This window comes from Rhinocladiella mackenziei, assembly GCF_000835555.1.
Source record: "Rhinocladiella mackenziei CBS 650.93 unplaced genomic scaffold supercont1.1, whole genome shotgun sequence".
In the NCBI taxonomy this organism is placed as follows: domain Eukaryota; kingdom Fungi; phylum Ascomycota; class Eurotiomycetes; order Chaetothyriales; family Herpotrichiellaceae; genus Rhinocladiella; species Rhinocladiella mackenziei.
Window position 1 is genome coordinate 4,887,944 of NW_013550604.1, and position 22,616 is coordinate 4,910,559.

At 51.1% G+C, this 22,616-nt stretch overlaps 3 protein-coding genes across 3 annotated transcripts; all 3 read right to left on the reverse strand.

Moving 5' to 3' along the window:
* Positions 1 to 1,828: 1,828 nt before the first annotated feature.
* Z518_01740 (uncharacterized protein) lies at positions 1,829 to 4,791 on the reverse strand (the record flags this gene model as incomplete). The annotated part of the gene is made up of 2 exons (XM_013422338.1): positions 1,829 to 4,618; positions 4,744 to 4,791. 2 exons carry the CDS (start codon positions 4,789 to 4,791, stop codon positions 1,829 to 1,831), a joined length of 2,838 nt encoding a protein of 945 aa, XP_013277792.1.
* A 2,411-nt stretch (positions 4,792 to 7,202) lies between these two features.
* Z518_01741 (uncharacterized protein) lies at positions 7,203 to 9,099 on the reverse strand (the record flags this gene model as incomplete). The annotated part of the gene is made up of 3 exons (XM_013422339.1): positions 7,203 to 8,352; positions 8,405 to 8,978; positions 9,033 to 9,099. 3 exons carry the CDS (start codon positions 9,097 to 9,099, stop codon positions 7,203 to 7,205), a joined length of 1,791 nt encoding a protein of 596 aa, XP_013277793.1.
* Positions 9,100 to 11,496: 2,397 nt separating this feature from the next.
* Positions 11,497 to 14,766, reverse strand: Z518_01742 (uncharacterized protein; the record flags this gene model as incomplete). Its single annotated transcript, XM_013422340.1, has 2 exons — positions 11,497 to 11,746; positions 11,804 to 14,766. 2 exons carry the CDS (start codon positions 14,764 to 14,766, stop codon positions 11,497 to 11,499), a joined length of 3,213 nt encoding a protein of 1,070 aa, XP_013277794.1.
* Between the last annotated feature and the right edge of the window lie 7,850 nt (positions 14,767 to 22,616).

Consider the following 22,616-nt stretch of genomic DNA (forward strand, 5'->3'; position numbering starts at 1 on the left):
CTGGTTCAAGCTTGAAGGCGTGCAAATGATATTTGTTTTACACATTCTTTGGCTTCTTGCAAACTATATTTGATTCAGCTGTGTGCAGGTGTATGATTCTGACTCCGCGCTCCGTCGTGGCGAAAAAGAAATCTTCCAATAGTCATTCCAGTCCTCCGCCTTCCTGGAGATATACCAATAAAACCACACCTGCGGTGCCAAATAACCCTATTGTAAACGACGGCGATCTAGACCTAGTCGTCGAATGTCCTTGCATAACTATTGATGTCCCTCCAGTCCCTGCCTTCACTGAAAACTACAACAGGATGAACTTGGGTTGTAACAATGACTACACTCGGGCCTGTTGGCTCTGGAGGACTTGATGGGTGAAGCCACAGTTGGTATAGGACTACGTACGTGCTTGTAGCCAACGCTGGTGTAGGGTGTTTCACTCGACGGCGAACAGGGTCACCGATGTTGGTGCCGGTGGCTTTGCTGGCTTTGTCATCGACATGGTGTTAGCATATGGTGGTGGCGCAATTGAAGAAGTTTTTTGTAGATGCAGATGCCCCTCGACGAGACAGCCGGCTCCCGCAAAAACAGAGGCCAAAGTCCCTGTCACGATGGGTGTTGCCAACCCGATCTGTGATCGGATAGGTACTCCCATCCGATCACTCAAGTTCGGTGCATCCCCGGATCTGGGCAACAGACCGCGTGGTCTTGATACGTAGCACCAACCCGCTGGAGCACCAGACGCTTCCGTCAAGCGGTACATGTCCATCGCCACAGCAGCCTTCGCCTTGCAGGCAAGCTCCTATCCACTAGGGTGGCATGCATCGCTGGTATGAGATATAGGGAGATTGAGATCAGCGAGTCCTCAAGAATGGTGATTCAAAGCGAAACTGATTGTACCAGGACACAATGTTCCGGTACAACCATCTCGCTGAAAAATATCAGCTTCCTCTAGGTATACACCGTTATGTCCATGATTCCTCACAACGACCAGTTGTGGAATGTAAGATACCGCACAAGGTCGTCATTGCAGCAAAGGCAGACTAAACTGTACGATAGCAACCAAGTCTGGAAGTTACATGCTGTCTAATCACGTGACATGTTGCTTGGCAACGTCACGTGAGAAGTTAGCTTGGCAAAGTTGCAACTTGCACCCTTCCTCCTTTTCAGTCTTGCTCTCTTGTCAGATAGGATAATAACACATTCCTTCACTAAACTCTATAGTCTATCAGTATGGACCGCCCGAACAAGGAGACACAGTCAAAGTTTGAGAGCGCTTGGAGAATTCCTAGTAATCTCTGGTTCGCTTGCGAAAAGTATATCAAGGCGACTAGATCCACATGAGCCGAAGCGAGGGCTGAGCTGTTCCGTACATGGCTATATCCATCAGCAAGAGCGATAAATGAATTTGCCCATTATTTAGCTCTCTCGTATAGCGAATCCCATGGAAAACTTCTCAAGGGATCAGCGCGTTCAAAAAAGGTCGATCAAGTTGGCCGGGGCTCCGCTTAGCTGTTGATAACGCTAGATGCGAGCTTACAGACTCGGCAATCGGACTGCGCCGCCTGTTTCCTATAACACGTTTCGTGCAGTGCTGGGCAATCGAGGCCAAAGAAATTCCCAAGTGCCTAGTGCCAGCTCTGGAACTAGTCGATAGCAAAAGTTTCTGCCCATGTACTATACGACTCATAAGTTCGTGAAACTAAGTTTCAGCTATACACCAGTGTGAATCTCGAACAGGTCGCTGTACTCGGATCTCATAAATTCGTAAATCGAAACTCTCTGCTCGATGCTGTGTATTGTTCCCAGGCTTGCCTTAACATAAAGCCGGCCGTGATCACAGGTCTTCGTCGTCGAAAACACTTCGAGTGAAAAACCTGACGATTTGTCTACCCGCCTCTTTGCCAACCAAAGGATCAAGCTCTTCGAGGCTCATATTTGCGATCTCCTGAACATTCTTGGCCTCCAGATACAATCGGCTTGCATTTTTGGCACTCACTCCAGGAATCGCTCTGAGCAAATCTTGTGGTCCGGTATTGAAGGTTTTCTCTTCTGGATCCTCATCTTCGGCCAACCCTATCTCTACTGCTCGCAGTGGATCTGGCTCTTCTTGTTGTTTTTTTAGCTCCTCGAAGATTTCAGCCGTTTGGTACGGTGATGATGACCAGATCACCTTGAGTCTTGGAAATGCCAGCGTCAGAAGGACTAGTTTGGATTGCAGGTCCCTCGTGTCAGAATCGGGCATTTTGAGCGTAGAGGCGGAGGTCAAATCCGCAAATGGATCAAGGGTGAACGATTTGTTATGATCAAATTCGATGAGCAGGAACGGATATTTGTAGTATTGCAACATTGTTTCCGCTTGATTGAACAACCGTCCATTCTTGAACGAAGATATTAAGTCTTTGACAGATTTTCGTTCAACACAGATGTTTGGCGATAGAACATAGTCTCCAACGGTGAGTTGACATGGAACTAATTGCATGCTGCGACCGTGCAGTAAGCTCGGGAGAGCTGATCGGAATTCTCGAACATCCACCACAACCGTCGGAGGAGCAGCGGTGGCTGCAAGTCGTCCACCACCTGCAATACGAGTATTGACAGTTCGCAAGAAGGCTTCCTGCGGGTCGACGTTACCGGCGTCTGTAAGTGTGACTGCCATACTGCCTCGTTCGCGGATGAGTTTGGTGAATGCGTCCTTTTCTCGGCGAACCGCGGAGAGGTATCGTTGTTCTTCAACGCTGCCGCCATAGTACATGAAGTAGGCACGTACACTCCTGTCGGAATGGCTTGACCGGTAAACCTCAACTCGGCGGATGAAATCCGCAGAAGGCGAATACATGATAATATATTTCGGTCTGATTTCTTCAAGAAGTTGATCATCTTGGTCTCCATCATAAGGATGAACCACGATTTGATCGTTCGGACTGTATAACTCAAAAAAGTCTTCCCCGGCATCATTCAAATCGTCGATAACGATGTCTTCCCTCTGGAGTGCTTCTGATTCCGTGGGTCGCAGTTCGGCGAGCAAGCCAGCTACATGTGACGCTTTATCTTCAATGACGGCAACAGCCCCATTTACAGTTCGTGACGGATTGAAACCAGAAGATCCTCCGCCTCTTACGCGTCTGCGTTTATTGGCCGGCGCTTTACTATTGAGTCGACCAGCTGCAGTGTTGTTCTTGAGGTCGTTGAGGGATTTTTGATTTTCTTCGAAGAGGGAGGCACTGACTTGGGCAAAGGTCTTCTTCCACCCGAGGTATTGGCGGAGTTTTCTTCTCATCATGAATTCCGCTGAAGCTCGTTCTTCTTCGGCTTCCACCTCGTGAGGAGCTTGTCCATCATTCATGTCCTGGGGTAGAGGCTTGACATACATGGTCTGCAGATATTCTCGGACTTGACGACAGGTTCTCTGGTCGTTGCACATGATCAACACAGTATCATTTGAGTCGTCTTTCAGGATCGGATTCAGATAGGCATCCGTTTCAATCTCCTGGAGGATCTCGGCCAGAACAGCCCACTTCGGCTGTTCTTCCAGGACTGGAGTGAGGAAATCTGGCAATTTGGACGAGGGTAGAACATTGTTGTTATCCACTTTCCCACTGTACACCCGGTCTCTTGCAGATTGGAAAATTGTGGAAGCAGCATCCAGGAACAGCCATGGAGATTGATTCTGTCTCGTCGAGCCTGGAGGAGGCGAGTGCGTCGCCAGCACAGTGTCCAGATACTTCAAAAGCGATACACAGTCGTAACTGAGAAGGAAGTGCAGGGTTGACCGGAGAACTGTGAGGTCATTTGCGATTTGTTTCGTTCGCCAGCTGACTCGGTGCCACACCGGGTCGAGTTGTCGGCGGACAATAGCGTCAAAGTTTTGGTGCAAAGCAGAGTCAAGTGTCCAATCGTCCATTTCAAGCCCAGTATTGGCCTTCTTCAGTTCCGAAATGCTCACTTCCACGCATTCCATGACCGCATTTTGAATGGCCCGCATTGCTTCAGACATGGGAACCTCCAATTCAATCACATCCGCTTTCTTCTTTCCTTCTAAGCTTTGTGCGATGGAGACGTGGAAACGGGGCCAAAGTGACGGCTTTCGGAGGAACAAGTTTCGCATCATGCTCGCCAGAGGGGCGTAAGAGGATGTTAGGGGCTCGGGGGAGTCACTGAAAGCTTTCAAAAATCCAATTTTGTTGAATTGTCTGAAGATCCGGACAATAAATGCTTCGCTGCTGGTGGCGACCACACGTTCCGCATGAAGTATAATAAGACCAGTCACAGTCTCTGGGTCCAGGAGCTTTGAGAGCAGGTCGACAATCAGGATACGACTGGTCACTGATACAATGCCACCCTCCGAATAGATTTTCTCCCGAGCTGCCACCGTGGCCTTGTCAGTGTTGATGACACGAAGTCCCTTGGCCAGCGGGCTTCGTGAGATGGCATAGTGTTCTGCAAGAGCCTCTCCAATCCACTCATTTTCACGGTCTTCTGCTCCGACAATGATAACGAGCGAATTACCTGCGGCATCATAGGAGTGAAGAAGATTTGTCACAATCTTGAGAAGACCCAACCCTCGAGCAAGAATGACCAGGACATCTTCTGCGCGCAGAAGATGGTAGATCTCCTGTTGGAATTGCTGTAGAACAATTGTCAGCCAGGATCAAGGCCCGAAGATCATTCCATGGTTCGATCAACAATGGAAAGAGGAAGGTAATGATTTCAGGCGCGACGAATGACGTGACGACGCATGGAAGAACTCACCAGAGGAAGCGAGAGCTTGACCGGCGGCTGAGACGATGCCGCCGGCATGTTGACATTGAGGTTTCGCAAAGGTAAAAACGGTAATGAGAGCCTGAAGTGAAACAGGCACCAATAGGAGGGAGGAGGTATCGGCGGGAGGTGTCATAATACTCCGCCGTTTCTGTATGGCAGACTTTTTGTCTCAGTGCCGCAATACTGAGAATGACCCTCAGCCTCGCCATTCCCGTTAATCATTCCCAAGTGGTTCTCTCCCACCAACTTCAATGGATGTTTCCAACTCATCACGTGACATCAATTTGTTACGTTGAAGCCACTATCGCTGCAAACTCGAGAGTCTGAGGGTGAGTTCGTAACGCTTCCCATCATTCTCGAAACACATCTTCCATCCATTCACCTCAAACTACCCATTTGATTGCGAGGGATGAAATTCAATCCAGTCGTTTTACATCGACATTCCATGTTAGCGTACATTTCCCTTTCTCCCATTTTCCCATGGCCTTATGGACTCGGGCCTTCGTGGCTCATGATGGCCACGATATCTCAGCAGTTTTCATATACATATTCAGCTATCATCTGACTGACCATCAAGCCATCCATCTCTGAAAATACTGACACCATCAATTTGCGCTGCCGGAATGCCTCTCAATGGCATTCGATCAGGTTCTCGCGGGCGGCATACGTGTACCATCGACGTTTGAACACACGCGAATTTGAGAAATCCAAAAAGGTCGATGTTACGATAGCCACCCTGATCAATTCGAAACCGAGCAAAGATTTGAATCATGTAACCGTTCATGCTGTTGGTCGCAACTCCAGTGGCTGTTCATCGGACGCGCCACCATTAGGATGCGAAGGGACTATTTCACTGTCGAAAGATCACGGCATTGACATGATTCGACCATTCTCATTCTATCATCAACCTTCACGAAAATTCATCCATCCCACCTTTCAAAACTGCACTCAGATCAGCTTTATGTTTCTCGATACTGGCAAAGTCAAAAATTGCTCCACCGGCAGTACCTGATCACGAATCGACTTCAAGTCTTCCACAAAGTGCACCATGGAGTGTCATGAGCATCTCGCCGCATGTGTGTGTGGATCTTCGTGCTGTGTCAAACAGCCGGCGTTATTTTCACCTACGAGGCTATTCTAGGGAAATACTTGAGAAGAAAATAATGCTCTATGCAACTTCGAACAGGGCGGCAGACGAACTCGCTCTCAAGATGTGGGTCCGCCAACGCGAGACAGGTTTCGAATTCAAGCATACAAGATTCTTGCCCTTCCATAATGGCGGGAACATTCTTCACAATCAACCAAACCACCCTCTTAATGATTTGTTTCATCCACAGACCAATTGCTATGATGTCACAATGAGCACACAATTTCCCCGCCAAGATGGAGTTATACGTCAATGGCTACAACGCCATCAGGGAGAGAGGCTACATCATGCACAGAATTAGTCGGAAAACTTATCTGGAGAAGCGGGACAAAAGCCGCAAAGCAAGCACTTGATAGTCTTCGGGCCCTTTCAGCATATGTGCTACAGCTAGTCTCAAATAGCTAACGAGGAACTGATTTTCCAAGTTCTGAATCATCGATGAAGCAGCAGTTGCTCGCCATCGCGAAATCTTGATGCTGTTTGCTGGCTGTTCCAGCCACAACTCAAGGCAGGATGATGGTTGGCGGATCCCGCACGACAGGGAAGCTTTTCGGCAAGAAAATAAGGGAAACGGGCTTCACATCTGAGAAGATACCGAACGAAAACTGGCCTGTTGAGATGTTGACTATGAACTATCGCGCGAACTTGTACCTGGTTCTTCCAACAGGCATCGTCTTTGACAATGGATGTATTAGGCTGGCTAATTGGTGGATAGGCAAGAGTGATGCCGAGGCATTGGAGATGGAATCAACTGAATTGACTAGTCTGTTGATATCGACTGGAGAGCGGTCAAGAGATGAGAGTGCGAGTAGCAAGATTACGCAGCTTGCTCTCCTAAAGGCTTAGCAGCCATGACAGGACGAGTCCCACCGAACCCGTGACATTGACGATTGTGTTTGTCCTTCTTCGCAAGATGTATCTGCGAATTTGAAAGCGGTCATGCAATAGCAACGATAAATGCTCCCATTCGCCAGGAAACAATGACACCTTTCGAGGAGAATAATTTCATAGAATTGAAGTGATGTGGGAATCAACGATGAAGATTACTCGCTTTATACCTAGTACAAGCTGAGACACTACCATCGATGCTATTTGCCATCCCACCACCGGCCATATGTGTGACAGAGCCCTGTGTTGCAAATCCTCCGTATGCTCATTATCTGGGGTATCTGTTCGTCGCGAGAAAGAGTCGTGAAAATCGTGTCGTCATTTTGAAATTTCGTATTCTTCCAATGTCAACCGAAATAACCAATTCAACCCGAAAATATATCACATGAGAGAAAGATCATTACTGTCAGCCTCATCTTGGAGTATATTCAGGCTTTCTCAGCTTGGAGACAATTGGCGGGGGTCCATCACCGTAGTCAGGGTACGGCGGCCGGGGTGCTCCATTCAGTCTCGCAGAGGGCGCATGTTGAGGATGATGGGCGGGATATCCTGGTTCATTGATCGGAGTCTTTGGTGGTCTCGGTGGTGGTTCTGAAGAATTGTATGTTGAAGGTTGAGGTGGTGGTTGGTACGCAATCTTATCATCCCTGCTCCGGTATGGCAGATCGGCTGACACTCGTGGTGGAGTTGTTTCTCCTGGAACGAGCACGAATTTGTCTTGTGATGAAGAGAATGATGCGTCGTCGGGATATGGTGGATTTCCGGGTCTTCTGTAATGCTGAGGTGGTGTCTGTTGAATTGTATCTTCTGCCGGAAGCTCCACGGCTCCCGGATGGACAGGAGGCGTCGAGGGTAAATTCGGCTGTCTGTATGACCAGCTGGACTCTCGACTGTGTGCATCGGTCCGCTGATCTTGTCGCCGCTTCATCAGTTCGATTTTGGCCATCTTCACCGCCGCATCAACCAGCATTTTCTGAGTATTCGATTCCTTCAGGTATTTCCTTGTATTTGTCGTGACAACATTGAGTTCGCTCCATTCATTCATGGCAACCAGTTCCGCCAGGCCGACATCCACATTGAGGCGATAGTAATTATTAGCGTCAACCCCACGTTTTGCCAGTCCGGTCTTGAGCATTTCCTGATGTACGGTCTCACAGTCCTCCATCTTGGAAAGAAGCCGTCGTCGAGCCTCAGCGAACGCTCCCATGGTGCCACCCAAGAAATCTTCCCACCATTCATGATGCTGAGGGGCCGAGTTTGCCGGGCGTTTCCCAGTGCCAACACTGACAAAGACACCCACTTCCCTGCCTGGCCATTCGTTGACTGCTGCTTCTTCCAGCAACTGCTCGGCGGGATTGTATTTCCCGGCACCTTCATCAATGAAGATACTTTGGCCAATCTGAATCGGTTTGAAGGCCAGGCCCACGGCGCATGTTGCTCTGCCTGCTTGCCATATCGTGCAGTTGAATTCTGGAGGGGGTTCTTTTCTTGAATCGTAACTTCTCAGAAGGATGGAGGAGCCGGTGCGCGGGTTGGTCCCTTGGTACACTGCGGTGACGGCACTGCCTGGGTCAGCCATGCCTCTCAATGAGTCGAATAAGGGGAGGAACTCACGTCTTTGTTCGATTTTCGCGCCCATCATACAGACTTGCATTTGCGTTTCCCCATGCTGGGAAGGATGGTGAGACGGTGGAGTTCCTGATGGTGGTGGGACTCGACACCGAACCGGAACTCCGAACGCTCATAGACCTCCTCATTGCAGCGGTGCTCGTGACACTGGCCGGGCTGGTAAGATCTTGAAATTCTCTCCCACCTGTTGCGGTTCCGTCGTTCCCCTCGTCTTCAAAAATGGTGTGTTCTCGGACACACAACTTTATTGCCTCTTCCAGCTTGGAGGCCTTAAACAGGGTGTGTTTGTAAGGAATTCCGGCGAATGTCTTGTCGGTCTCGAAGACTTTTCGTGTCATTTTCACGTAAACATCCATGCAAGTTTCCAGGTCCATACGAAGGCGACCCAACATGATGGCGATGAGCCCTCCCGTGCCGGTGCCGCCGATCAGGTCGAAATAATCGCAGGGTTTGGGAGTGGCATCTCTACTTGGAGGCTTGCCATGTGTCTCGACGTATACGCGGTGCATGAGTTCTTGAAGGATGATGAGCATGGAGTAGCCGCGCACGCCGCCGCCGTCTGTTGCATGAGTCAGTATATTGATTGGAAACTGATGTGTTCGTTTCGCCTTACCCAGGGAGAGGACGCGGATGGGCGGGCCCTTGGTGGTGTCTTTTCGCCGTAAGTTAGTTTGATCCATCCTCGACGACAAGTTGATTGAATCTGAATTTCAGAAAGAAGAGAAACCAGATTCGAGAATGATGGAGGTAGCGTTCAACTTGAACTTGTCGAAGTTAGGCGCCAAGTGAGGTCAAGCCTCTGCGCATACGTGGGCGTGGTGCAAACTTTCAGAGGGGCAAATGCCAGTAATATTCATCATGCTGCATGCGCTCGCTTCAGGGGGGGCTGGTCATCCTGCATGAACCGCAGGCTGCCGTCTCCCAGACTTTGAGATGGCTTTGTGACGTGGTTCCTGGCCTCGTTTGCTCTAACCGACTCGGACTCGAGATCTATTCACCATTGGTAATAGATGGCCGATCAGGTTCTCCTTGCTCGGTTCCAAGTATTCAACTTCTTTCCCAATCTGATTCTTCACGTCTCCCTGCGATATTTCCACGAGGACCGCTCCGCCTTTACTTTGGCCCGACAAGCCACTCGGATATCGGCATGTTTGCAGTCTTTCTTCACAGCCTCCGAAGACACGTTGACGACGTCGATGTTGAGATGCGGGCGTAGATGAAGACGGCATCAGGCTGTGAAGAGAAGGGTATAAGCTCCTTTGCGGCAGAACCCTGCCTTGACCATCATCAACAACGCCAGGATTGACTGTTATCCCCAAGTCCAAGCCCCCGTCTGCCTGCAATTCGACATAGAATGGACTCGAGCCGCCCAACTTGCCGTGGACTTCACCAGGTGTACAATGACGAAATTTAGAATACTTCGAAAAAGCCTCATGTCTCTTTGACCCATCGAGAGGGCCTATCCAAGTCCATTTCAATTTGCATGATTCAACAAGACTGGAGATGGCTCCGGTCGTACTTCTATCAACGCCAGATGATCGGCACTCTTCTCCCCAGCTTCTAGCAATATTCAGTTGTGCGTCGATGGATGAGACAGCACTCATAACCCATAAATACCGAACAAACGCTGAAAATGACAACAGGCCGATTTGATCTAACCTACACACATTTGACATGCTCTTCCAGGCAGCTGCCTAAGGAGTAAAGCTTTGCTCTTTTGTTGGTATACCTTGCAAATTTTGAGCCACCATCGAGGATTCCGATTGATTAATCCAATTCGTCGTCCACCCGACTTGACGTTCCAAAGGGAGCGATCTACCTTGCCTTCGAACACGCAGTTGATCGTTGTCGGGGTTCTTGCGACTCGAGAATCAGGTTCTAGCTGGTATACGAAGGAGATCCCGCACCGCCACATCGAGCGGAAATATCGGATTCCCGTCTCAATGCCTCCACTCTTACCTCCTTGAGTATTGGGAATATAAACAAGGTCCAGCAGGCATCCTTTTTTTTTCCTTTCCAAAGTTGGACATGATCCTTGTTTCAACTAGGGGACACCGAACCAATGACTGCTCGTTCACAAGGCTGGACGGACTTTGTCAAGTAAGGATCGTACGCTGGTGGTCAGGAAAACTGGGCCAAACTGACGTGAACACCGCCGGCAGCAGCGATACAGATGCTCACCCTGTCAACCCAACACTTTTGCCGCTGGCTCCCTTGGAGTACCTCCCTCAGCTGGGTATGTTTTCTGTGGCTGAGCAGGCTCAAGCAAGTCGAATTATCATTGGACAGGTGGACGACATAAGGACCGAGTCGTGGCGCCAACATTGATACCATCAGACTATTGAGTTCATTTCCGTCTTCCGAGCTTCTATGACAGCTTCCCTTTGTCAGAGTTATGTCGAGCAAGCCAAATCACTGACAATTCGAAACAATTCGATGGTTCAATCTTAGTTACACACAGAGCCCTAGACGTCTCCGATCGCCTATATTTAATAATATACAGAATATTCCATTAGAGAACCCGGGTCAAGAAAACACCCAACACAATCTGTCCACCTCTTTCTGCGCTCCCATTCACTAAGTATAGTTTATGAAAAAGAAATAAAAAGCTGCTTCCACTCACAGAAAAAGGTGCTCTCGAGTCGTCAAAATCAGAGATTGGGCCCAACCATGCAGTGCCGTGTTCCTCTGTGACATTGCTGTGCTTGGATACCTCCCTTCTGTTCTTCTTCGAAAACTCCCTCTCTTAGATGATAGAAAACCCTGGCCACCCACCAATTAGTCTCAACATAGCTCCATGGCGTGTTGAGAATGGTGGGAACCCTTTCAAGAAGGAAACGACAGATCAATCTTCCTTCATGGGGCAACACAACAATAACCCTCCCAATCGGCCGTTTCAAGTTCATGAACTCCATGGTTTATTTGGTGATGCTAGATGGTTACTGAACGCTTCGACAATGCCGCCAGATGAGAATGGGCCTGCCATAATGTTGGCAGGGGGCACATCCGGGATATCAGTTTTTACAAACGAAACTTGAATCCAATATTCCAAGATAAAGACAAATTCCTGCTTCTCTCTATCGACTCGAGAAGCTGGAGGTGGTGCTGCCGGTTGGATAAGATGCTGCAGACGGAAAAACTTTTGTTCGCACATGCTCCAGGATCTTCAGATCCTTGGCAAGAATCGGCGAGATGGCCTCATTTTCCCGAAGAATGCTGACTGTCCGATCATGTAATCGCCTCAGTATTCTTTCGTCCACCAGCGAACTCAAGCCAGGATGAGGTGAAGTGTACGTAGCGTAGAGGACGAGCATGTTACCGAATTGTCTATGATTCAAGGGGTCAGTTGAGCTCTCATATTTCGCTCGGACGTCGATGACTTACGCGTGAGCCGTGCCAAAGATGTTGGTAGTAACCAGACGTCGAGGGACTTTGTCAAACACCGTAGTGCTGCGGATGGCGGCCTGGATGCAAATTTTGGCAGCGTCCAACAGCTGTTGACTGATCGGCGGTGCTTCCTTTGTTGAACGTCCCGGTGCGATAAGGTTCGACACAGACGGCGAGGTGAGTTCGGAGCCTTGTCCGTATCCTGCAGGCGACTCGGACGTCTGGTCGTTCCCGGTCGGGCCTCCAACCTGTGAAAGGGCATATTGCACCGCTGGTCGCCAGATGATGTATTTGGCCCCATAGTATTTTCCCCGCATTCGGGCAATGTTGATGTTGGAGCTTTCGTGGTCATTATCATCCCAGTCCCAGTCATTCAGCATCTTTCTCCAATCTTCCAAATTCTCATCCAGAATGGCCATGAGAGAGATACTCGGTCTCGTATGCGGATCCTTCGAGGAACGATACAACGTGGAGTGAATGCTATTCATCGTCATTCGCAATTGGATCTGGTACGAATAATATCGCAAAATGTCATCGTCCATGTTAAACTCGGGAATCCTCTCCAAAGTGACTCCCGTCGGCATTTCCTTGTGCTGGTTACTTTCGTACCGGGTGATTCCACTCAAAGGCAGGTCCAGCTCGGCGGCAATGTCACTTTCCAGCTGCAAACACGACCAAAATGCAAAGTTGATCAGATTTCTTCGCGCAAGCTTCATCGTATTTGTCACGTAGGGCGTCGACTCAATCAGTATCTGAGCAGCTATGCAAGCCTTGTTGATGTAAAAGTAGCTCGGGAGAATGCGGGCCAGTTGTCCCATGTACAATCCGGCCAGAAGGTTGGCCTGAATATGCGACACGTCCGTGCCGCCCGGTAGCTCTCCCAGAATGTCCGCAGCTTTGGCAAAGTACGCAAGTCCGGGGATGGCGTCCATATTCTTGCCCTGAGGGTTTGCGGGGCTTGAGACCGTGATGTTGTTGGTGCCATTCAGGTTGACCTGGTTGTTGAATGGTGAAGTAGGTGCCGACATCGGCATAGGTAAATCGGTGTACAATGCACTATGTGGCGTTGAAGTCCGCATTGTGGTAGTGGTCGCTGGGCCCGGCAAAGGGTCCCGGTGTGCGGTAACCTTACCCAGGGCTATGACAAGCAGCACTATGGCATTGGCCACCGAGTGCTCGATGGGAGCAACGGAAGAGGTGTATGTTCGTGTATGACTCCGATTAGCCGTCTGCCCTCCCGGTGTATTGTGTTCGTCCACAGACGTGGGAGAGTCGGTTATTTCGCGCTTTCTTTTGGTGCCTATCGCTGCCGCCGCCGGCTGGGTGGCTCGGTAATCCCAGCTGTATTTGCGTTTGAAGGTGTGGACCATATTGCGCAGCACTTTAGGCTCGAGGAAAGGGTGTAGGATGTGGATGTTGTCCATAAAGCTCCGAAAGTAGCGGTCCACCGCCTCGGAATCGAGCATGAGACCACCATGGGGGCTCACGCCACCCGGATGTTCACGTGCGGAATGGCTCTGGGTCGACGTCACCGGAGCGTGGAACTGTCCACTGCCCCAAACTCCGTGTGGTGAAGAAGACATTTCCTCGTCCATGCGGCGTCCGTCTGATGATGAACTACCCGCGGGACTCGGAGCGCCTTCATGACCATCACCTTTGTCCTCTCCCTCACCACACCCGTACAGTCGCAACAAACCTCTCCCAGTTTCCTCGTCCATCACATATGATGGAGTTATGCCTCGTGGAATGAGAGCCTGAATCGATGGCCACGTCACGAGATTCTGCGCCGCGGTTGTATGCTTGGCGGGGAGAGAAAGTTCGAAGGTTTCGGCTTCGGTGTTCTTCGCTTTCAGAGATGTTGAGGGCTGGGTCTGGGTTCGAGGAAGGGATCTGACCTCTGAGCTGTCTTCCCTACGGAAGCCCATTGATGTGGACTGGTTCGGACTCGGTCTTTTCTGCGACCGGAGAACGTTTTCCTTTTGCTCATCTGGTGTTGCACCTCCCACCGCCGTCGCCGGATCCGAGCTTTGCTTCTGAAAATTACTGAGAAGGAGGTTGATCTTCTCCTCTTGCGCCTTAGAGTTCTGGACCAACATCTTGACATCTTCGCTCAGAGATTCCAACTGAGCGGTAATGGCAAGAACCTGTTTTTCAGCCTTCTGTGGGGGTATCTCTCTATAGGAGCATTTCAAACCATTGTCTTTACAATGTTGACATTCGGGTCTTCCTTCATCACACTTTGCCTTTCGCTGGCGGCACGAGTCGCACGCCTGTGCCGCTCGCACCGGTTTTCGTCTTTGACCGGCAGCGTAGGCATCGTAATAGTAGCCGGTCGGTCCTGGAGGCGGCCCTGCTGAGGGAGGGCCATACTGGGGAGGGGGGCCAGAAGGCTGGGCAGGCATCATCTCATGAGCTGTGACGACGTGAAGAGGAGGCTGTTGGTGAGTTCCGTTTGACTGGGTCTCTGGGGCAGAATACGCATGTCGCGTTCTGTAGTCCGCCGGGGCTGGAGGATAATATGGGGATTCGACGGGAGTGCTACTCACAGGGTGATATTGAGGGTGCTGTTGCTGTTGCTGCTGAACATCCGCGGGAGACCTGGAGGGGCCAGAAACACTTCCTGGGCGTCCGTATCCTGAATCCGGAGGGTATCCGGGGGTGTCTCGACCGGGAGGAGGATACGGCTGAGGCGGAGGGGGATATGATGGTTGGTGGGCCATCTCCGGGGGCGGTGGCCGATGCTCAGAGGATTCATTGTATGGTGAAGGCGTAGGGTTCCACGCCGGGGCCGGTGGCGGCATACCTGTGCCTTGAGGCGGAGGATAGTTGTGCAACGGAGGCGTCTCGGATGGCAGCATCCGTTGGTTTGGATTTGATGATGATGGTGGTGGTGGTGGTGGTGGTGGTCCGTAAGGATTGGATCGATCGTGCCTCAAATCCACGTCACTCGCTCCATCCATTTTCGACCTGAGAGCCTTTCCCCAGCAACCAAGCCTATACCTCCCACGTCTCTATACCCAAGGGAACGTGGTACAACAAATGCGGCATGACCTATACACAAGCGAAGCGGGATGGGCGATCAACAGGAAGGCTCATGGCAAATCGTTATACGACGCATTCGCCAGGCTGCATGAAATTCCTGTTGTTGCACCTCCAAAACTCCGCGCAGGCCGACCAGGAGAGGTCCGGTTGGTGGGCACAATCGCGGGGTTTACTACATCCGCAAAATCTCGTTCCGGACAGCAAACCCGCAAGGACGCAGCGCAACCAGAGTCGATTAGGCGGGTCCGATTACAATCCGGTGGTGGATAAGTCCAACAGGCCGTTGGTGGTGGTGGTGGTGCTTGTCGTCGCCTCGTAACTAACAAAGCAAACAGAGCCACCCACCCAGAGAGCCAAAAAGAAAAATAAAAAATGGCACAAGTCCGAGGCCGAAGTTCGGAGAGAAGTGAGTTGAGATCAGAATTGATGGCAGATTTTTGAAGAGCGAGGTATGTTGAATCTGTAGGTCCAGGATGGGGGTTCTGGTTGAGTCGTAGCGAAAATCCTCAATGCCCCCGGTTTCATGTGCCTGGGTGTAAACAGTGCGATGGTCGCGACGTCGAGTAGAGTTTTTGGGCAGCAACGGTAGTGCCAGGAGGCTATGTTCGAAATTGTGATTAATTGGTGGCCGTCCGGAGATGCGGTGGAGTAGAAACCGAGGGGTAGAACTCGAGGCGGCGAAATGGAGGCCTGAAGCAACGGGTTTGAGGCGGCTTCTTTGGGATGAGATCACCGCCGGACAGTGATCGGATGATGATGAGAAGAGCGCAAGGGGAGGTTTTGGAGAATAGAAAAGAAAAGGTTTGCTGGTTGCCGATCACACACGGAAAAGAAAAAGAAGGGAAGGGTCGAAAGGGAGGTTCAAGTTGGAGGTGACGACCAGCCGGTCGGTCGGTCGGTCGGTTGAGATAGTTGCCTTGCTATACGTCGATCGGCAACGAGACGGCTGGGCTAGAATTTGAAGATGGCCAAATGACAGATTTGACGGGGGAGGAGAAGAGTGCCAGGCAGTCCCAGAGTACCAGAAAGCCAGTAATAGTGAGGCAAACGAGCTGGGCTGGTGGCAGAGGCAGAAAAGGGAAAAGGGCCTCAACGAGGTGAGGACGGAGAAGGTAACTGAGTTCCTGTTGAAATGCGCCCTTTTGTCCCTGTGGTTCCTTCTCTTTAGTGCGGGTCGGCAAACCGAGAGGACGGTATCCAGTAACGGAGTGAGGAGGACGTCAAGCCCGAGAGCCCGTTGGAGCTGGGGGAGGCCCAGTGGCTACCGTGCGGCGTTATGCGAACGAGAAGGAAGGCGAGGATGGGCTCGGAATGACCAGGCGAACTAGTTGGATGGTGAGGCAATGGGCAGTGGATCTACGGAGTGGGCGAGGGGGGATAAAGACGAAAAGCTGGATGAGGCGAGAAGACGTTGACGGAAGAAAGAGATGGCGGATTGGGGAGTAGCAGAAGCAGAAGTGGAAAGAACAATCTGCGACATTCGACGAGGGCGAAGGGGTTTGACTCGGGATTGACTAGCAGGTGGTCGTTCGTCGTCGTCCACGGAGTTACGAGTGGTACTTGGGTATTTGGGTCCTGGTAGTGTGCCGCAGCTACAACAGCTGATGATGAGATGCTGATTCTGGTGACATTGCTCAGGATAGTGGGAATGCCGAGCAACATAGTAATTTGGGGTTGTCCAGTCTGGTAGAAGGATTCAGGCAAATGGGGGGGCAGAGGTTGAAGCAAGCAGGAGCCTACGAGCGAGGCCGGAATGGTATCATGGTCCTGTACCTGGCATGTTCCATTGGACAGTTACGAGTCGTGGACAGTGGGACAGAATTACTTAGCACCAATTTGAAGTGGGCGAAAGTGGGAGAAGCCTGGCGGCCAGCAGAATGAGCGAGAAAGTGGGAAGTGGGATTTTGTCTGAAAGTCACTAGGTAACTTAAACTAGTCGGTAAGGAGATATTAGCTGTGGTCACTAAGATAGCTACGAACAAGGCCGGGGAGAGGGCCGGAAAGCGCCAGAGGCATTTTTCGCTGCAAGTGCCTTAGAAGCACCAATACGAGAAGAGGGGTAAGCTCGGAGTAACTGGTACCAGACATGCAGTCAAGCAGTCCATGTCTCCCTAGGTACTTGTACCGATGCCTCAATAATTGAACGGTGAACCAGCCAGCGCGTCTGATTGAAATTCCCCCAGGGCAGTGGGTCACTCCGAATTTGGGTTTGTCAGTCTGCTATCGTTTATTTTAATGCCATTCCGGTTGCCTAGATAGGAAAATAAATCAAGAAAGAGGGGGAGAAATAATTCACTGGCTCGACCATCACTGAACAGATTCTGTCTTTTTTTTTTTTTTCCTGGTCTGCTGCCCTGGCGCTGGCTGCTCATATCTTCCCCTCACAAACTTCCTGGATCACAAGTGGGTGAATGGGTGGCCCTTTTGTGCTTCACCAGACTTTTCCCCCATGCTCCTCGGGTGTCTTCCTGCTCGGAAGCGAACCCTGTCGCCCATTCTTAACTCTCGTCACCGCCGCCCGCCCGTCGTCTCCGTTACGACGGCCACTAACTGACTAGCAACTGTCCCACTATTCGAGTCCTGGGTCGTCATCCTCGCAAAGGTCTGCGCCCAGGGTCCCCAGTGTCATTCCCATCCGCAGGGGTTTCGCCTGCAGACGGTCCCTTTGGCTTGCACTCCTCCCCCGAATATCCCGGACGGTCTACTGCCTACCAACAAGCGTCTCTTGAAGTCAGGGCTCCTCATCCAATGGCTTCACATCATGCTTCGCAACAAGATCCGTTTCCCAAAGTAACCATCTTCGATGGCTCGGCGGCCTGGTCCGGTCGATCCACCGGATCCTCTGCTAGATTAGGTATTAGGGATTTTGTGCAACATCGACGAGCTTTCGACCCTGTAACATATTCTCCGACCATGCAGATTCAAAATCTTCCGACCAGTAACCAATGCCTGGCGCGAATATCCCTTCTTGGAAACAAATGCTGGCGCGCGTCCATGTTTCCACTCGGCCGCCGCCCATCAGAACCAAAATTATTCGCATTGGAAGCTCAGCTCGCAGCCAGACGGGCTATTGGCCGAAATATCGTAAACTATACCGGCGCATTCTGAAACACGGATCTGATGACAATGGCCTTCCCGGTCTGGCTCGGGACCTTGCTCAAGCATATTTTCAATCTGGGTCGCTTGGACTGCTCATCACCGACCGGTATGTAGGCCAACCTGAAATAACCGCGGCTTGTACCGGTAAATCGAAGGCAGTGTTCATTGCCAGGTGCCGGCCAGGTCAAACCAGATATAAAGGTCCGCCGCTTCAGGCAAGGGAAAGATACCATCTCGAACACCGATGATGCAAAGGGTCCATCGAGCTAAAGTATTCGAGAGTGGCCCTCTCTCGGTAGCTACCTGGGTCCCGGAGCTGAACTTCAACCAATGCCCACTCAGCCGGACTGCCCAAAGATTGGTGAGCCTACACGGACCACCGGGGCCTAACGATTGAAGATCAGACTAGATACCTGCCCACCCACCTGTGGCAGGCAAAGGAAGCAGCAGGAATGAGCTCGTCCGCATTCGGACTGCGAACTGGCTACGATACAAAGGAAAAAAGTTCCTCGCCCTTGCTAATCCCCTCAGCTGTGTTGGTAGACGAAAAGACCGAGCGGGATTGCGTCCAAGGCGTGAGTCTGGCTTTTGTTACACCTTCCCCTTGGACCGAGCTCCCAGCCTTTTACTTGGTGGGGTCGGTGTACCCCGCCCAAATCGATCATTGATGACATGAAAGATCCCAAATAATAACACGAGACCATAGTTCCTGAACAGCTCCCCCGATAATGCCTAACTGATCCTCTCCCGGCGGTGATCATCTCTGGTCCTCCTGGATTCAGACCCTCTGCGAGTCAGGTTTGCGCGTCAGCAGGGCGCATGGACCACCTCGACTAGGCCAAAAGCGTTGCCGTGAAAACAAGGTTGCAGTGCGACAGTGATCTGCCCTTGAGAAATTTATCGGCTTAGGGAGGAATCTGAGAAACTTTGTCTGGTGTCTACCAACAAGACGAAGTAGTGGCCTTCCAGAAATCTTACTGGTGTTGCTAACAGTGCCTGGCACGGCCTTCTGAACAGAAACTGCTCGTCCCCCGTCTTCCGCGCCTCTGCCGCCACGTGGTGGAAAGACCCGAAAGAACGGGACAAAGTCCGGCTACGGGAATCACTACGGCTACTAAGAACTTGGGTCCCAGATGGTAGCCAACATGCGACTGGCTGGTCCGTCCAGGGGGACTCTCCAACGGGACCTCGTCCCGTTTCGGGTTATGCTCCGCAAGCCACCATCGTTGGGAGATTTTTTTTTTTTTTTTTTTTTTTTTGTGGCCATAAAGTCAGGCATTTTTTTCACCGAGTCAATTGTCAGGCCAAAAATTGTCACATATGCATGTCACTGCATAGCATCTTCGGAGTCTTCGTTCGCTTCGACCACATGGCCGAGGCGGCAACTTTCAAGTGTGCTCAATTAACTTTGAACTCGAATTCTCAAAAAGTAGCAAGCGCCAAGGGCCGAGGCGTACGGGAAATGCGCAGCCAGTGTCGCAGGCTTTCCGTCAGTGATGTACGCATTTTTGGGCCGAAGAAACGGTCAAAATTCTTGTAAAGGATATTTCGGTCATTCCAAGGGGTTTTCGGATGGGGCTGGTGGTGTCAGGCTCTGGAAACGACCCTCTCGACCCTGTTAACCTTTTTTGATCACCTGTCCTGGTCAAAGGCAAAGTCCATTCCAGAACCATTACCAATGCTCCACCTTTGTCCTACCACGATGTTTCTCCCTAGGTGTTTTCCAGAAGAGAGGGCGATTTCGGCACTTTGGAGCCAATGAAGAGATGGTTTGTAACAGAGCAGGTCACCGACTGGCCCAGGAGTAGGTCCTCTGTCCGGGGGGGTCAAACATGCCCCACCTCCACGTCGGGACGATACACAAAATGTGATTATGTACACGAATGCGGCCCGCTGAGACACAAGGGGCTGCATAAATCTTCTCTCCAAAAGCAGGAGATCCTTCTGAGATGAAAGGCCCCTGCTGGAAACGATGTGACCGTGCCAATTTTATCACAAGGTTGCAGACTTTTGTTCCGGGCGACTTCACGAGGTCGGACTGTTGGGCGTTGTTCCAGTTCCGACCGATTCGCGTTCCTGAAAGGCCGATCTTAATCCTCTTCTCGGCAACTGGAGGTTGGGCACACACAATTTGACCAAAACAAGCATGATCGACGGTAAGGGTGCAAACCAAGTTTTATTGGCCACAACGAATACGCAACAGATCTGACCATTACATGCTCCCAGGAGGCAGTGTTTGGTATTTGTGAAGGGGATTCCCCATGTACCACCAATGCCTCCGTGCCTGTCATTTCAAAGGCGATGATTGCAGATTGCATCGTTTCAGTCGAGTTCCAGCAGTAGCCGGCAAGACGTCAGAATTCCACAATGTCAGAGCCTGAGGGAGCCGATCACGCACATTCTCGTGTCCAACTTGCCCCAGTCTTCTCTGAGCAGCTGTGGTCGATACCAGCCAGTATATGGGGTTTGAATGCTGTCGCAGTGACGCACTGTTTTGTGTTGGATGATTATGGCAGGAGAGACAGGTCACCGTGCTATCAGCGCCACCGTCCACGAGGGGGATGGGAGGCTAGCCGGGGACCTTGGCCCATGGGAAGCTGGTGACAGTGGGGGCTTATCATTAGCCACAGACCGCAAGGGGAAATTCACCCTGCAGCTAAAGAGCTTCTTACTATCCTAAGCGGAACGGGGCAGGTGACTATTGCATGAGTCCGAGGGCTCTTCGGGTCGGAATCATCCCCGCTTTGGCTGTTCGATGGGGGTGAAAGTTGAAACACGGTGATAATTAGTGAATTGTGATTGCTCACCCGGAAAGACCATTCGAAAACGACGGTCCTAGAAAGTCGAGTACAAATAGGTGGAGATGAAACCCCACGACATCAAACGCATTTGAGGTCCAAAGAAACTCGATCCCCCCCCAATCCTCGTATCCTTTCGCGAAAACCGGCAGGACATGGAATAACTTTCCCTCATCCTGCAAACTCTCTCCAGCCGAAGCCCATTCTTTGATCACCCGATCCGATCCCTGACCATATCCACTCTCACAGCGGTGTCCAGGCTTGCTACTCTCTTCCCCTACCGACTCCTCTCGTTCTACCTCATCCACAGTACTGCCACGTGGATCGAACAAACGGGAGCTGGCTGGTGTTCTGCGGCACTACGGCACTTACAATGGGAGCGTAGCCTAAATAGATTGAAAGAGGGTGGCTTACAAGGACCTTCGATTTCTTTGATAGAACATCTTCCCGCAGTCAATACCATATAACCAAAACCATTGAAAACTCAGAAGTCTCAAGGCCGGAGCAGGGCGATGATCATCCCGCCTGCAGATGAGCCTCACTGTTAAAAAAAAACCTGGCCAGCCCCAGAGGTGCTTTCGGGGACATTGCGGCCTTCTGACTGGCCACTTGGGTCTTTTGAAGTCCTCTTATGGTGAGGGCGATCAAACGGCGGACCATCACGGCAAGGGGTGCGGATGTTTAATTGGATGTTCAGCTTCCCCGAGGCACGGAATCCATCCGAAGGATCGAAGATCCAGGGATACCCCGAAAGTCTAACTACCTAGGTGGTACGAAGGACGTAAAACACAGCCATCGACGGCGAAGAGGACCCCTCAAGGGGAGCGACTCGGCGGGACTGAAGCTTGAGGCAATGGTGAGTGACAAAGCTCACTCTTCGAAAGTGATAGAAATAGATGATCGATTGAATCACAGCGACGAATTGTCCAAAGACGAAACTCCGACGACGAAATTGCCCCCGGCAATACCATGACCACACATCTAGCGGTTTGTTCATGCTTTCCACCGCCTCATTTTGCGACTATCCCAATCATGGGGTTTCATTTCAGCACGATACTGCCTTGCTTTGACCTGTCAACCCCCTTGAGCGTTTGTTCATCGTGGCCGTTGCTTCCGTACCGCATCTGACGCACGAGACTAATATGTGATAGGCATCCCTTTGTGGGTGTTCTGTCTCGAGATAATATCAGAGCGCATCGATCTCGCAACATCCCTCTCCCGGGGGGTCGCCGTTCAAAGTACATTGCATGATTTGCTCGACGTTTTCGGTCTGGCAAAGCAAATATACGAAGCCGGGAGCGCTCATTTTCCCCCCGGGGCGAACCTCTACGGTCAGGCGAAGGTTTATTTGGTTGTGTCGGGGACTGTCTCACACCCTGAACAGTGGTTGAACATGGCCACCTCTTTCACAGATAAATGCGGCACATCGTAATGCTACCGGTTTTATACCTTCCAGATATTGAACGTTGAGAGATCGGAGAAAGTCCCGTGCACCAGCCCCCCTGTACAGCCTGGTGGCCTGTCAGTCTGTTTAAATTCTCTTTTCTTTTGACAGGACGTCGGAGGGCGAACCGCGATCCGAACATCGGATCCAACCTGCTGGATTCGGAGAGGCTTGAACTTCCAAACGAACAACATACCTTTGATGGCGATGTCGGATTCGGATTCGGATCCTGTCTCAAGCCTCTCTCACTGCAACGTCGACACGAAGTTGGACTGGTCATGTGCGAACAGCGCCTTGGCTGAAAGGGAACCCGCAATACACCACCGAACATGATCCAAAAGGTGCTGGAAGGATTGCACTGATTACCGCCTCCTGTGCATTTTTATTCTCGACCTACAAGCTACAACTCCTTGCCGCAGATTTCCTC